Below are 13909 nucleotides of genomic sequence, written 5' to 3' on the forward strand. Positions count from 1 at the left end.
AAGAAAGGTCGTTTTAGAATTGGTCAGAAAGTTGCGCTTAAAGTGGATATGTCTAAAGCTTATGATAGGATTGAGCGAAATTTTCTATCTATATGATGTGTGTATTGTATTATTAGGAGCTTTGGATTCAAAATATCATGAGATGTGTGGATACTGTGTCTTACTCGATCCTTATCAATGGATAAGCTCGGGGGAAGATTGTTCCTCAGAGAGACCTTTGTCAAGGAGATCCCTTATCGCCTACCTTTTTCTTTTTTTATTTGCTATGAAGGTATCTCTTTTTGATTCATGATTCGATGCATAAGAGGTTGATTGACAAAATCCATTTTGGAAAAAATGGGCTGCAAATTTCTCACTTTTTTTTGCTGATGACAATTTTGATTTTGTTGGTGCTAACAAGGAACAATGTGGTGTGATCTAACAAATTCTTTTGTGCTATTCTAGGCTCTCGGGACAACTCCTTAACTTTGACAAGTCAGAGATTTGCGTAGGAGGTAAAGTGGCACCTGAAGTTGGATTGGATTTAGCTGGTTCGTTGGGGGTGTGTTTGGTTCTTTCTCATTCCAAGTATATGGGGTTACCAAATCTTGTTGGTAGGATAAAAAAGGAGGTCTTTAATTTGATTAAGCAGAAGAGTTGGAGGAAGCTGAAGGGCTGGAAAGCTTCCTTATTTTCGCAAGCGTGTCAGGGTGTGCTTATTAAAGCTGTGTTTCTCCTAGCTATATTATGAGTTGTTTTTGCATCCCTAAAGGTCTTGTGAAAGAAATTCATGTTATGGCTGCTCGTTTCTAGTGGGGTGGTTCTCATTTAAAGAAGTAAATCCACTGGTGTAGATGGGAATATTTGTGTAAGGTTAAGGTGGAAGGTGGTCTAGGTTTTTAGCAATTAGATAATTTAATCTAGCGCTTTTAACTAAACAAGGTTGAAAGTTAGTGGAGAATCATACTTCGTTGCTGGGTTGGGTCTTAAAGGAATGCTATTTTGTTAATTGTAGTTTTATGGAGGCTATGTTGAGTTCCTATAGTTTGGTCATTTGGCGTAGTATTCTTTGGGGTTGAGAGCTTCTAATTGAGGGTGCTAAGTGGTGAATATGAGCTGGTAATTCGATTAAATCTGTTGAAGACCGGTGGCTTCCTAGACCTTCTACTTTCAAACTAAGAGTCCATCTCTTAGATTCGATCCTAATTCGATGGTTGGATCGTTGAAAGTTGATGATGGCAACTGGAATAAAGATCTGGTTATAGCAACCTTTCACCCCGATGATGTCCATTGGATTATGGGTATTCCTCATTGTTCTAGTTTAGTTGATGATGTTCTTATTTGGCCTCACATTGTTGATTAGAGGTATTCGGTTAAAAGTGGCTCAAAATTTTGTGGGCACTACTGGTCCTTCTAATACCGAGTTTATGCATAATAGTGGAATTTAGTTTGGAAAGTTCACCTCCCTCCTAAGATTCACATTTTCTTGTGGAAACTTTCTCGTAATTGGCTTCAAACTTTGAGTAATCTTATCCATAGGGGAATGAAACGTGTTACGTCCAAATTTTGAGAATAAATAAACAGCTTCGAAATGTAGGCTCGTAATGTGTAAGCTCGTATTTAATAAGTACTAACGTTATACTTGTACAAATATACGCGAAGTTCTAGAGCTATGTCATTTGCACTCGAGCACGAGTTGCAGACTCGAAGGCAACAAGAGTTTCATCCAAGAGACGAGCTTGAAAGACCAATCAAGCAAGAAGGTAGCGACAACTGGAATGATGAGCTCGAAGCTACATGTGATGTTGAAAGTGCGTTGGAGTAGTATTCAAGCTTAAAAACGTGTTAAATTAATACACGAAGTTGCTATTACGAAATCCCTATAATTAGGGGATTTAGTTCAAACCATGTAATCAACCCTATTGTTTAGTGATATTTATTTACAATAAATGTGATTGATTCTATTTAAACTACTGGCTTTGTTGTCCTATAATTAAAACATAATATGGGAAATGCAATATCCCTAAGATTAAGGGAGGATTCTTGTAACCATGCCTATAAATAGTTTCGGAATAGTCATTTGTAAACACACACTATTTTTGTACTGAAAAATATTATGTGAAACTTCTCATCCTTGAATCTTTAATGTAGATTCTAATAAAAGTGACTCGTGGATGTAGACATATTTTAACTGCTGAACCACGTAAAAAATCTCTGTTCTTCTTTTCTTTCTGAATCATACTTGCTTAATTGGATTTGTTTTTAGTTGACGAAAAACATCGCCAACAAAACTGCCTAATAAGTGTTCTTGGTGTAATATGGAGGATGAGACCACAATTCATGCCATTTGGACTTGCTCGAATGCTAAGAAGATATGGAAGTTGGTTGGGCTGTTTCGGAAATTGAATGTGTGTCTTATTATGGATATTTTGTTGTGCTTGATGAATGTTCGCTCTTTGTTTTCTACTTCTGAAGTCTCTTTTTTTTGTGTGCTTTGTTGAGTTATTTGGTAGAGGCGTAATAGAGTCGTGCATGGTACCTTTTCCGGAGATGAAAGCTTCCTTAGATTGGGGGTTTCCTTTTCTTTCTTCAGCTCAAGGTGATGATGCCCATGTTGATTTATCTTTGCTCATGGCATATTTGAAATGGAAACCTCCGGTTCAAGGTAATTGGCTTGTTAATTGTGATGCTGCAATTTCTGGAGTTAAACGTGGGTGTGGGCTGGGTACAATTATTAGAAACAGTAGGGGTTTCGTACTAGCTGCTGCTGTTGAGTTTATTCTAGGTTGCATGTCCATTGTTGAAGTTACAGAAGCTAGAGCTATCTGGAAGGGGCTGCGGTTGGCTTTGAGCTTGTCCGTGGGTAATTTTCATATTATCTTAGACCGTCTCCAATGCATTATATAAATTTTGTGTCAAATTTAGCATAAAAAATGAGTTAAAGCAATATTTGTAATTGTGGTCTAATACACAAGATGCAAAATAACACAAAAAGTCAATAATTCATTTAATATTTATTAAGAATATACAAATTTTTTATTTTTTATTTTTTTTATTAATCTAAATTGTGTACTCCAAGAACTTTGTCATTAAAATAACTAAAAAAAATTATGGATGGTTGGTTATTAATTGTCCACTACTAAATTATAATAATTAGTAGTAGTAAGGTAAATAAAAAGTAGTATTTATTGATGTGCCAAATTTGACACAATTATTAGCATGTGCCAAATTTAGGACACTTTTTTTTTAACACTTTGGAGTCATATTTTTTGCAACATGTGCTAAATATAACATTGCACCAACTTTTTGACACTCCAATTGGAAACCTTCTTAAATTGTGCCAAAGTTGTGTTTAGCTTGTCTAACAATTCCAGGTATTTGCAAGATTAAGGTTCTATTATTGAAGAGATCAAGTTGCAACCCAATTTTCCCTAGTGTTTATCTATTTTTCATTCTCGTAGGGAGATGAATAAAATAGCCGATTATTTGGCTCACTGTAGTCTGAATAACAATTTGACTTTTGTTTGGAAATGGGTTGTACCCTGTTGTGCGTCTGCTATATTTGAGGCAGAGTTGCCTTCCAAATTGTAGTTTTGTTTGATCAATAAAGTTTTGTTTTAAAAAAAATATCAAGTAAATAAGAAATTTATTACAAAATTAAATTATAATTTATCTTTTCATTTAAATACGTTAATACACGATTATTTTAATATAAATAACTTTATAATTAAATTTTGTAATATTTACAAGAATTTAAGAAAGGGCATGTGAAATAATTTCTTTTTAATGTGAATATTATAAATGAAATATAAATAAATGTCTTATATTCAACTTTTCCACTATTTTAATCAATATATTACTTACAATTAGTTCTCTATTTTAAATATTACAGATTTTATTATTAATGTAAAAATATTAGTATTATATTCATTTTTATTATAAATTATATGAAAATTGTTCAATAAGAAAACATAAGTAATAATATTTATTTTTATTTTCTGTTAATATATTTTATTCATTTTTATCACCACATAAGTTATAAGTATCAATATATATCTAGAGAGAAATTTTTTTGTATAGTTGGTTACATGTTTTTTATTTTATATATTGTTAATTTCAGATGTTAAATTCGTCATATTTCATTTAATTATTTGATATATAACCAAACCATAAAAACTTGTTGTTTTCTTATTTTTTTTAAGGATATATATGTACTAAGGCTAAACTACCTCTTACATCGTCGTGTTATCCACATTTAAAATATTTTCCTCATTGGAGAAAACTATGTCCCAACTAGAATAAATTTGTTGCGGCTTAATAAATTAATTAATTAATACATTCCATTATATGCTAGTATATGTGTCTTATTCCACCAGCCATAACAAATTCAGGGTGATCCCACCATATTAACATTGCGTAATTACAACAATTGTCTTCTTTTTAAATTCATAACGTAGAAAGTAGTACTTAACTTATGTGACAATAATATTAGTAATATTAAGAAAGAGTGACGCTCATTAATTACATAATCAGAATATATAGTATGATCACTACAGAAATAGTAAACAATGGACAATCTCAGGTGCACCCTAAAAAAAGAGCACATTGGTGCACCTCTTTATTTTTTGTCTCGGAAAATATTTTCGGCACAATTTTTTTTATGGTTGTGTATATTGTAGTTATTTAAAGCATCCTGCAAAATTTTCAGAAAATTCAGATTAATTTAACGTGGTAAAAAAAAGTTTAAATAGTATATTGCATTCGTGATTATTTTTTTTATGCGCATGAAAAATAATTTATTTGAACATTTTTTCGACATTATAAATTATTCGAAATTTCTCAAAAATTTACAAAAAAGTCTAAATAACTACAATATACACCATTATAAAAGAAAATTGCGTGGAAAATATTTTCTAAGCAAAAAACTAGGAAAATAGTGCACCGGTGTGTCCCTTTTTGGGTACACTCCAGAGATCTACCCTATATTAATTATGTTGTTTATATATATATATATATATAATAACATATATATGAAAGCTCACACAAATGGCTTGAAAGTTGAATATAATTAAGATTCCTAGTACTCATCATTACCATTCAATAAATATAAATAGTTAATCATAATAAATTAGCAGCTAATTAATATATAGTGCTAATTGAGTGGGGTTAAGTGGTTAAGGTTTAGTTACTTGTCTATGTCAATCTCATTGACCAAAATTTTACGGAGCTTTCATGGTGGTGGAAATTTCCAAATTATAAGACCAATAAGCAACTATTTTTTTTGGTTCCGTTAGCTGGGATCGGGTGTACTTTACCCAATACGGTTGCACCAAACCCCAAGAGCTGGTCACTCACCTCCTAGCCCAATTGACAAATAAATCGGTTAGTATCATCTATATAGACAAAGACCTCAACTTTAATATTAAATATATATATTTATATATGTAGCTTAGCTTTGAAAAAGTGTAATGCTTTGACGGATAACTACTACTTTGTGTAATACGCAAGAAATGTAAGCCAATAAAACGAGTTTCTGGCCAAAACGACTGCCTATTAAGCACAAACGACAATGGCCGGTCGAGCTAAATCAGCTTGGTTCTTAAGTATGCGACTAGTGCACCAACCAGACTAAAAACGACGTGGCAGCGAACTTTTTAATGTTTTGAATCACTCTTTGAGGAAATATATATACTCGTTTCTCAATCGCACCAGATATATCACAACATCACCGATCGAAGTAGTAGTTACTTAACTAGAAAAAGGACAAGAGACAAAAGATTTGTGGCAAAGACTCTGAAGAAAGAGAAAGAAGAAAAGTACGTAATGGAGATGTTTTCTTGGATTCGGTTCTTAATAGTGGTGGTGACTTGTTTATTTCCGTCATCGGTCGAATGCATGGTTCGACACTACAAATTTAACGTAAGAATAATACTTTATATGTCATGGTCTCATATAACTCGTACGTAGATATATAATCGTATGTACTTATGAACAAATATTAACTTAACGTGCATGTGTTGGGTGTATTTTCAGGTGGTGTTGAAGAACAGCACAAAATTGTGTTCAACCAAGCCCATTGTGACTGTAAACGGAAGGTTTCCTGGTCCAACTATATATGCAAGGGAGGACGACACCGTTTTGGTCAAGGTGGTCAACCATGTCCAATATAATCTAAGTATCCATTGGTGAGTTCCTTCTTCTATATATTCATTAGCTAGTAGTTCTCTTGCTTCGATTATTTCTAAAAATGATTTAATGATTTTCTAATATATGAAATATTCTTGATTATGGAAAAAAAGGCATGGTATCAGACAAATTAGAACAGGCTGGGCTGATGGGCCAGCATACATTACACAATGTCCGATTCAGCCAGGACAGCAGTACATATACAACTATACGCTCACAGGCCAAAGAGGCACTCTGTGGTGGCACGCACACATTCTATGGCTCAGAGCTACTGTCCAGGGAGCCATAGTCATCTTACCCAAACGTGGTGTCCCATATCCATTTCCTGCACCACATAAGGAAAAAGTTATTGTTTTAGGTACAATTAAGTAATTCTATTTTCACAACAGTTTTAATGAATACAAAGCTATATAAGAAAAGAAAAAAAAAATACAATTTTAAATTTTGTTTTATTTGTAGGCGAGTGGTGGAAATCAGATGTGGAAGCAGTGATTAACGAGGCTTTGAAATCTGGTTTGGCTCCAAATGTTTCTGATGCACACACAATCAATGGCCAAGCCGGCCCTATCTCAGGATGCTCCTCGCAAGGTGCGTTAAAGAGAAAAACTGGTTCTCTTCATGGCTGCATGGATAATATATCGATCTCTTTACTAAATTAACACTCCTACATGTATTTACCCTTTCTGATAGCCTCATATTATTTCTAGTTTTGAAATTAAAAAAAAAATCTGAATCATACCAACGGAAATTTGTTTAAATTATGCATATGGTTCAATGTATACAGGAGGGTTTAACTTACCAGTAGAAAATGGTAAGAGATACTTACTCAGAATCGTCAATGCCGCACTCAATGAAGAGCTCTTTTTCAAGATCGCTGGCCACCAGGTCACAGTGGTCGAAGTTGATGCTGTTTACACCAAACCCTTCAAAACTGACACCATTGTCATAGCCCCAGGTCAAACAACAAACGTCCTCCTCCACGCTGACCGAAAAGCTGGCAAGTATCTAGTTGCCGCATCTCCATTCATGGATGCTCCAGCCATCGTCGTCGATAACAAGACCGCCACCGCCACTCTGCATTACTCAGGATCCCTTTCTAGCTCCCACACCATCCTCACGTCTACACCTCCGAGAAACGCCACATCAATCGCCAATACCTTCACCAAATCCTTGAGGAGCCTAAATTCTAAGAAATACCCTGCTAGGGTTCCACTAAAGATTGACCATTCTTTGTTATTCACTGTCGGACTCGGAATCAACCCTTGCTCCACTTGCATCAATGGCAGTCGAGTAGTGGCTGATATCAACAATGTCACATTTGTTATGCCCAAAATTGCTCTCCTTCAAGCTCATGTCTTCAATATTAGCGGAGTTTTCACTGATGATTTCCCTGGAAAACCGCCAGTGACCTATAATTTTACTGGAGCGCAGCCAAACAACTTTGCCACCACGAATGGAACTAGGCTTTACAGACTTGCTTATAATTCTACAGTTCAACTAGTTTTGCAGGATACTGGAATGCTGACTCCTGAAAACCATCCAATTCATTTGCATGGCTTTAATTTCTTTGAAGTTGGGAGAGGATTAGGAAATTTCAACAACAAAATAGATCCAAAAAACTTCAATCTAGTTGACCCAGTTGAGAGGAATACTGTGGGAGTACCTTCAGGTGGATGGGTTGCTATTAGATTTAGGGCTGATAATCCAGGTACGTAATTATAATTATTTATAATAATAATAATAATTGAAAAGCTTTTTAATTACTTTTTATAGCAATTAAATATAGTTAGTTTTAAATATTTGTGAATCATTAATACTTCCATATGAGAATATTGTGTTTAGGTCACAATCAATTAACTATAATTTTTTTTAGGTGTTTGGTTTATGCATTGTCATTTGGAAGTGCATACAACATGGGGGCTAAAAATGGCATTTGTGGTGGACAATGGAAAAGAGCCCAATGAATCTGTTCTACCACCTCCAAAAGATCTTCCAAAGTGTTAGTTTGCGGGCTAAATAAAATTATTAACAATGTTTTTGAAGCTTGTTTTGTATACCAAAATATGAGAGTTGAAACTTAATATCAGCATTAATTAGGTCAAGAAAAAAAAATCAGTTCTTTTGAGCTAACCAAGGAAGCAGCTCATATACTTGAATAACAAAGCAATTATTAATATTGCCACATTTTTCGCTTCTTTGTGTGTATTTTGGTTTTGTTATTTTTTTTAATGAAGTGCGAGTATTTAAGTAATGAAAGTATATGTACAATATTGTTACTTCAACCAATAATCAATTTCGTTTTTCTTTTGGTGACAAACAGACAGAGTTGGTAGATTATATGTAAAAGATTGGCTTTAAATAGTAATTGTTAATGCGAGGAAATCATTAACTAAATATAGTATATTAATGTTTGGAAAACAAAGTGCAAATGATGATTAAGTGATTTGTGTATAGCAAAATTAGATGAAAGTGGTAAAATAATATATACGAGGAGCACTAAAGAGCGAAGGAAACAACGAAGAAAGAAGGTTGTATTGCTTTTTGTATTTGGTGAGTAAAGAGCAAAGAAAACAGCGAAGAAAGAAAGTTGTATTGCTTTTTGTATTTGGTGAGCAATGCTAGACACGTACTTAAATTGCACACACTTTTATGATTTAATTTTAACCATATATAATTTTAAATAGGAATCCTATCACTTTTAATTGTGTGGTTAGAATTCATTACACATCTTCTCGTATTTCTTATATTAAATAATGGTGAACCCCTTTCTGAGGGTGATGCCTCCCTCTAATAGCCGTCTTTTGGAGTACATTTATTTACAAGAGTACCATTTAACTGATATTGTAAAGGTAGCGGTGATCTGGTAGTTCTTTATGATATGCTACAATAATGCTTGGTTTCCAGGATATCATGGCCAAATATGCCTGCAGAATGTCAGAGCTTTCTCAGAGAATTTACAACTATCAGAGGCAATGACGAAGCCATAAAATCTTATTTAAGGGGCCAATTGTGTATAAAGAATTTATGGGGGTTTTATTGCTATTTTTCTTAAAATTTTACATAACAATAGATTTTTTTAAAATGATTTAATATAAAAATTTGAAAAAAAAACAAAATATCCCCAAACTTTGTACCTAGCTCTGTTACACGTCATAGGGACCACCATCCTTTGCGCCACTATGCATAACTGCTCGCGGTGGGGCACAACGACTTTCTCACGTGCCTTTCTGTAAAACATGCACAGGGATAAGGTAACCATCTCTTGAGGTCTTATTTTTCAGGGTGGTGGATGGCTTCAATCTGAGGACTATGGTAATGAGGATGTTGCTAGGGGCTCTTGAGCTTACGGGGATAATATATTTTGTTAGAAATAATATACTCGAGAACAAAATATATATATTAATATATTTAATTGAAGAATAAAAATATAAAAAAAAAAATATACAGTACAAAGAATAAACTAACGCCGAGGCACGCAAAACTCGGTTTCTTTAAAGTAGATTTGCCCCCTCTACCTGAACGGTGCTAGATGATTCGTGAGCAACCACTTCCCAGGATACAACAGCTATCAAGCAAGACAAAAGCACTACTGAATCTGCTTAGGCGAACTCAAAACAAACCTTCCCTCTATCACCAGAAAATACTGCAGAGACTGAAGAGAGAAAGAGACTAAGTGTGTGATACTCTGTATCTGTGTGTCCTAGAATGAGAGGAGAAGCTCTTTTTATAGGTTTCATGGAGAGTTGAAAATGTGTGTAAATCAAGTGCATTAATGCCAAAATATCCAACAACTTTGGAATCTTAATTTCTGAAAATCAATCAGAATTAATCACACTTATTCTAGTAATATCAGCAATTACCTAAAGTGATTTTCTGATAACCAATCAGAATTAATCACACTTAGGCCCCGTTTGGAATGGCTTTTTGAAAAGCCCAAAGCACTTTTTAAAAAAGCTATTGACTAAAAAGTGTTTGGTAAAATAAAAAAAATAGCTTTTTTAGGAATTTAGGTTAAAATTATAGCTTTTTATCAAAGTTGGCCCACACCAACTTTGAGATTTTAGCTTATACGGGAAGCTGAAATTGTGGTTTAATGATATTTTTTTTGGACCAAAATACCCTCATTTAAATTAGAATTATTAGGTCTTCTTTTTCAATCGTTAAATCTTCTTCACCTTGCCTCACCATTTCTTCTTCCTTCTTCCTCACGGTCTACACTTCTCTTTCAAAACTCCAGCACAATCAAGTCAAGGTATTTCTCTAACTTTTTTTTTAATGCTATATTAAACACAGATTTATTAAAGGGCATTTTATATATATATTGAATGCTATATTGAATGCTTGGAGTGTTGGGAGCGGCACGGAAAAATTCCGATATGTGTATGCAAATGCATCCAATTTTTGATTGATTTCTGCTTTCCATAATTGTTTGCTTGGAAAGAGAGAGATGCAATGGAATGATAGCAATGATCCATATACATATACAGAGTACAGTAAAAAAGTAAAGAAAAAAGTAAAAGTAAAAGATCCATATACATATACGAAGTATCGAAGATGATCAGGTTTAGGCAATATTTCATTCTTTATACATCACTTAAAAATAGAGTACGCATTTCTGTAAAATTATATAATTTTACAGAAAAAGCAAGATCATAACTGGGAGTTGGAGATGATGATGAAAAAGGTTGAGATCTTTCTTTACCTTCTCCACAAGTTTAATAGCAGATTAGAAGAATTTATTTGATCTGGAACTGCTATTGTGACTAAAACGAATCATATATGATATGGTAGCCGAGAACATCAAACACTTCATTGCAAATCCAAAAGGTTTGGGCCAGTAGTGCTTCCACCATTTGTTGTTGGGTTCACCATCTTTAAAGTTGTGAAGAACTACAACATCATCATCATCACCAAAACATACATTTAATTCTCTCAACACATCTGGTGCCTTCCCTTCATAACTCCTCACCAACTCCATTAAAGCTGTTCTGCTTTCTTTCAAACGAATTATAGCTTCATTTTTTTCTCTCTCTTGCCAACACAGCAGCTTCTGCACATCACAACATTGATCATTATAATCTAATATATAAATATATATATAATGTAAAAATATAATATTTTATGAATCTTATTACCTGTTGAAACAAAAGGGTGTTCTCAACTTGCTTCAATGAATCTCTTATGGCAATCAAGCTCTGCCTCTCCTCAACTGGGATCTGATCTGCAACATTGCAAAAACGACCATGCTCTGAGCAAAACTTGCAGAGCTTAATACTCTGCTCGATTTCGCAGTCGAGCTTACCATTTATAGCCCAAGCTTTCTCAATCAGACATTTCAAGTCTTTAGTCAACTCTATCAATGGCCTTAAAAATGAACAATATTGCTCATTCATCTATAATAAATAAGTATAGCCACACCCTTTATAGCTTTCTGTTGCTATTTTATTCTTTGTCTCAACTTTTCTCAGATTTTCCCAGCTTTTCTTTTCTTTTCTTTTCTGTTTTGCTTGCGTGTGGTTGAATGGTCAAGACATTAAGAATATAATGGAACAAATCATTCTAGCCACTTTTTCTCTTTTTAAAAGAGAGAAGAGTTGTTTGTTTAGCTAGAAAAATGAGGGTTAACATGTGCATAATTCATCATCATCAGACGTGTGTGCTTGTGTTTGTATATTATATTAAGAAAGGATTTTATGAGGATTAGTTTAATACTTTCAAATCTCAAACATATAAAAATTTAAATAAAAGGGAAAGTAAGAGTAAATAGAAAGAACACACCCAACAGTTTATTTATCCTTAGTCGAATTGGACACTCCATCTTATCTTACTACAACAAAACAAGAATCTTAATCAGTACAAAAAGTAGTGTATAGTATTTTGTCTAATGAAACAAACAACTTGAAAACCTTATACAAATCTATAATATATCTTATATATATATATATAGTCGAGTTGGGGATATATTTTGTCTAACAATATCTATAATTAAAATAATTTTATTTATGGTTGTCTGCTCTCTCAGCCGAGAAGTGGACATTAAAAATACAATTTTTACATTCAAAGATGAATCATTTATGGTTGCCATATACATAACAAAAATATCTTTTTAGTTCTTTTATTTTTACTTAATTTTCTCACTTCAAAAGTTGATTTATAGTAACATTTTTACATGTATATGAATGTACATATGTGTGTGTTTTATCTTCTCCCAAGGGATTCTTTAAGAATAGTCTTGAAGTTGGATATGTTGAACTTTAGTTGAATTATTTAGTTTTACATAGATGGTAGTGATTGATAAGAGTTGTTGCGTATATGGGTACATCATTTTACTTTTGTATTTTTTTTATACTTATCATTTCACTTTTATTAGATGGAAAATGAAAATAATATTTGCACCAAGAGTGACGTACCAAGAAGTAAAGCAATATGGAATTCAGAGAGTTTGAATTTTTTCTTAGACTTCTGTATCAAAGAGGTTGATGATGGGCATCGTCCTACTACTTATTTAGATAAAGTTGGATATGTAAACTTGATTACAAATATGAAGAAAGCAACTGGAAGAGATTACACTAGACCACAATTGAAAAATAGTATTACCGAAGTTATGAAAATTTTAAATTCTTTGCCTGGAATTGAGAAAGGGAGCAGCTTGTATTTATTTGCAACTCGTTTGTTTATCATGAAAGAGAAGAGAGAGATGTTTGCTTCATTGGAAGAACCTGAGTTGATGCTTACTTGGCTCAAGAATGAGCATACTCTGGGATAATTATAATACTATGACTTATAGTAGTAGTAGTATTTATTTTCTAAACTTTGTGTTATGACGTTAGTATATGTTTATTATGTTATTTCTTTACAGAATTTTTTTTTAAATTGCTCTCAAGACTTGGTGTTGTCACTATTTAATATAAATATGCTTTATTATGTTTTTCACTTGCATTTGTTATGAAGACTTTATGGCTATTTGGCATGTATTTTATATACTCTTTAATATACACAGGTTTATTTTAAATTAGAAATAATGGCAGACACGGATGAGGAGATTGAGTTACAATCGGCGTCTATAGCTACATACTTTGTTCAACATTATTATACAACATATATTGAAAAGACACCTTGTATGAATTCTTCTCAAACTGGTCATATGTGGTTGATGGAAATATTAAAAGGAAATGAAAGTAGATGTTATAGCATGTTTAGGATGGAGAAAGATGTTTTCATTAAATTATGCGATGAATTGGAAGCTAATTATGGATTTAAGGGTTCAAAGAGAATGTGTGCTCTTGAGATATTAGGCATGTTTTTATTTACATTAGGTCACGGTGATTCAACTTCAAATTTTCCAAAACCTCCCCAAGGTTGTCATCTAAACACATTTATAAAATATTAAAATCTTTATAATGTTGTAATTATATTTTTATATTTTATTTGACAGGAAAATATTATTTAGTGGATGCGGGATACCCACAAATTACAGGTTTTTTAGGACCATATAAAGGCCAAAGATACCATCTACCACAATTTCAACGAGGTAGCAAACCTACTGGTTATAAAGAGGTATTCAACCAGGCACATTCTTCTCTTCGAAGTGTTATTGAAAGAACTTTTGGAGTATGGAAGAAAAGATGGAAAATATTAAGAGATATGCCTAGTTATCCATATCAGAAGCAAGTGAAAATAGTGATTGCATCAATGACCTTGCATAATTACATTCGAAGGCATGCAAAACGTGATAGACATTTTG

The 13909-nt window shown here is 33.2% G+C and overlaps 2 protein-coding genes across 2 annotated transcripts; one reads left to right on the top strand and one right to left on the bottom strand.

Annotated features, from left to right (window-relative positions):
- Positions 1–5703: 5703 nt before the first annotated feature.
- Positions 5704–8482, top strand: LOC133791213 (laccase-4-like). Its single transcript, XM_062229140.1, has 6 exons — positions 5704–5898; positions 6013–6164; positions 6279–6523; positions 6625–6753; positions 6950–7873; positions 8039–8482. Exons 1-6 carry the CDS (start codon positions 5803–5805, stop codon positions 8167–8169), a joined length of 1677 nt encoding a protein of 558 aa, XP_062085124.1. The 5' UTR covers positions 5704–5802; the 3' UTR covers positions 8170–8482.
- A 2385-nt stretch (positions 8483–10867) lies between these two features.
- Positions 10868–11558, bottom strand: LOC133791616 (uncharacterized). Its single transcript, XM_062229536.1, has 2 exons — positions 11301–11558; positions 10868–11215 (listed from the first exon to the last, which is right to left on the bottom strand). The coding sequence occupies exons 1-2, from the start codon at positions 11556–11558 to the stop codon at positions 10892–10894; spliced, it is 582 nt and encodes a 193-aa protein (XP_062085520.1). The 3' UTR covers positions 10868–10891.
- Positions 11559–13909: the final 2351 nt, after the last annotated feature.

The sequence above is a fragment of the Humulus lupulus genome, chromosome 7, assembly GCF_963169125.1.
Source record: "Humulus lupulus chromosome 7, drHumLupu1.1, whole genome shotgun sequence".
Lineage (NCBI taxonomy): Eukaryota > Viridiplantae > Streptophyta > Magnoliopsida > Rosales > Cannabaceae > Humulus > Humulus lupulus.

What these genes read in the sequence shown, in the direction of transcription:
- LOC133791213 (XM_062229140.1), top strand. Translation starts at nt 5,803, where the DNA reads ATGGAGATGTTTTCTTGGATTCGGTTCTTAATAGTGGTGGTGACTTGT. An exon ending in GGAAAAAGTTATTGTTTTAG is followed by an intron (nt 6,524 to 6,624) that starts GTACAATTAAGT and finishes TTTTATTTGTAG; the next exon opens with GCGAGTGGTGGAAATCAGAT. An exon ending in ATTTAGGGCTGATAATCCAG is followed by an intron (nt 7,874 to 8,038) that starts GTACGTAATTAT and finishes AATTTTTTTTAG; the next exon opens with GTGTTTGGTTTATGCATTGT.
- LOC133791616 (XM_062229536.1), bottom strand. Translation starts at nt 11,558, where the DNA reads ATGAATGAGCAATATTGTTCATTTTTAAGGCCATTGATAGAGTTGACT. An exon ending in ACACCCTTTTGTTTCAACAG is followed by an intron (nt 11,216 to 11,300) that starts GTAATAAGATTC and finishes TGTGATGTGCAG; the next exon opens with AAGCTGCTGTGTTGGCAAGA.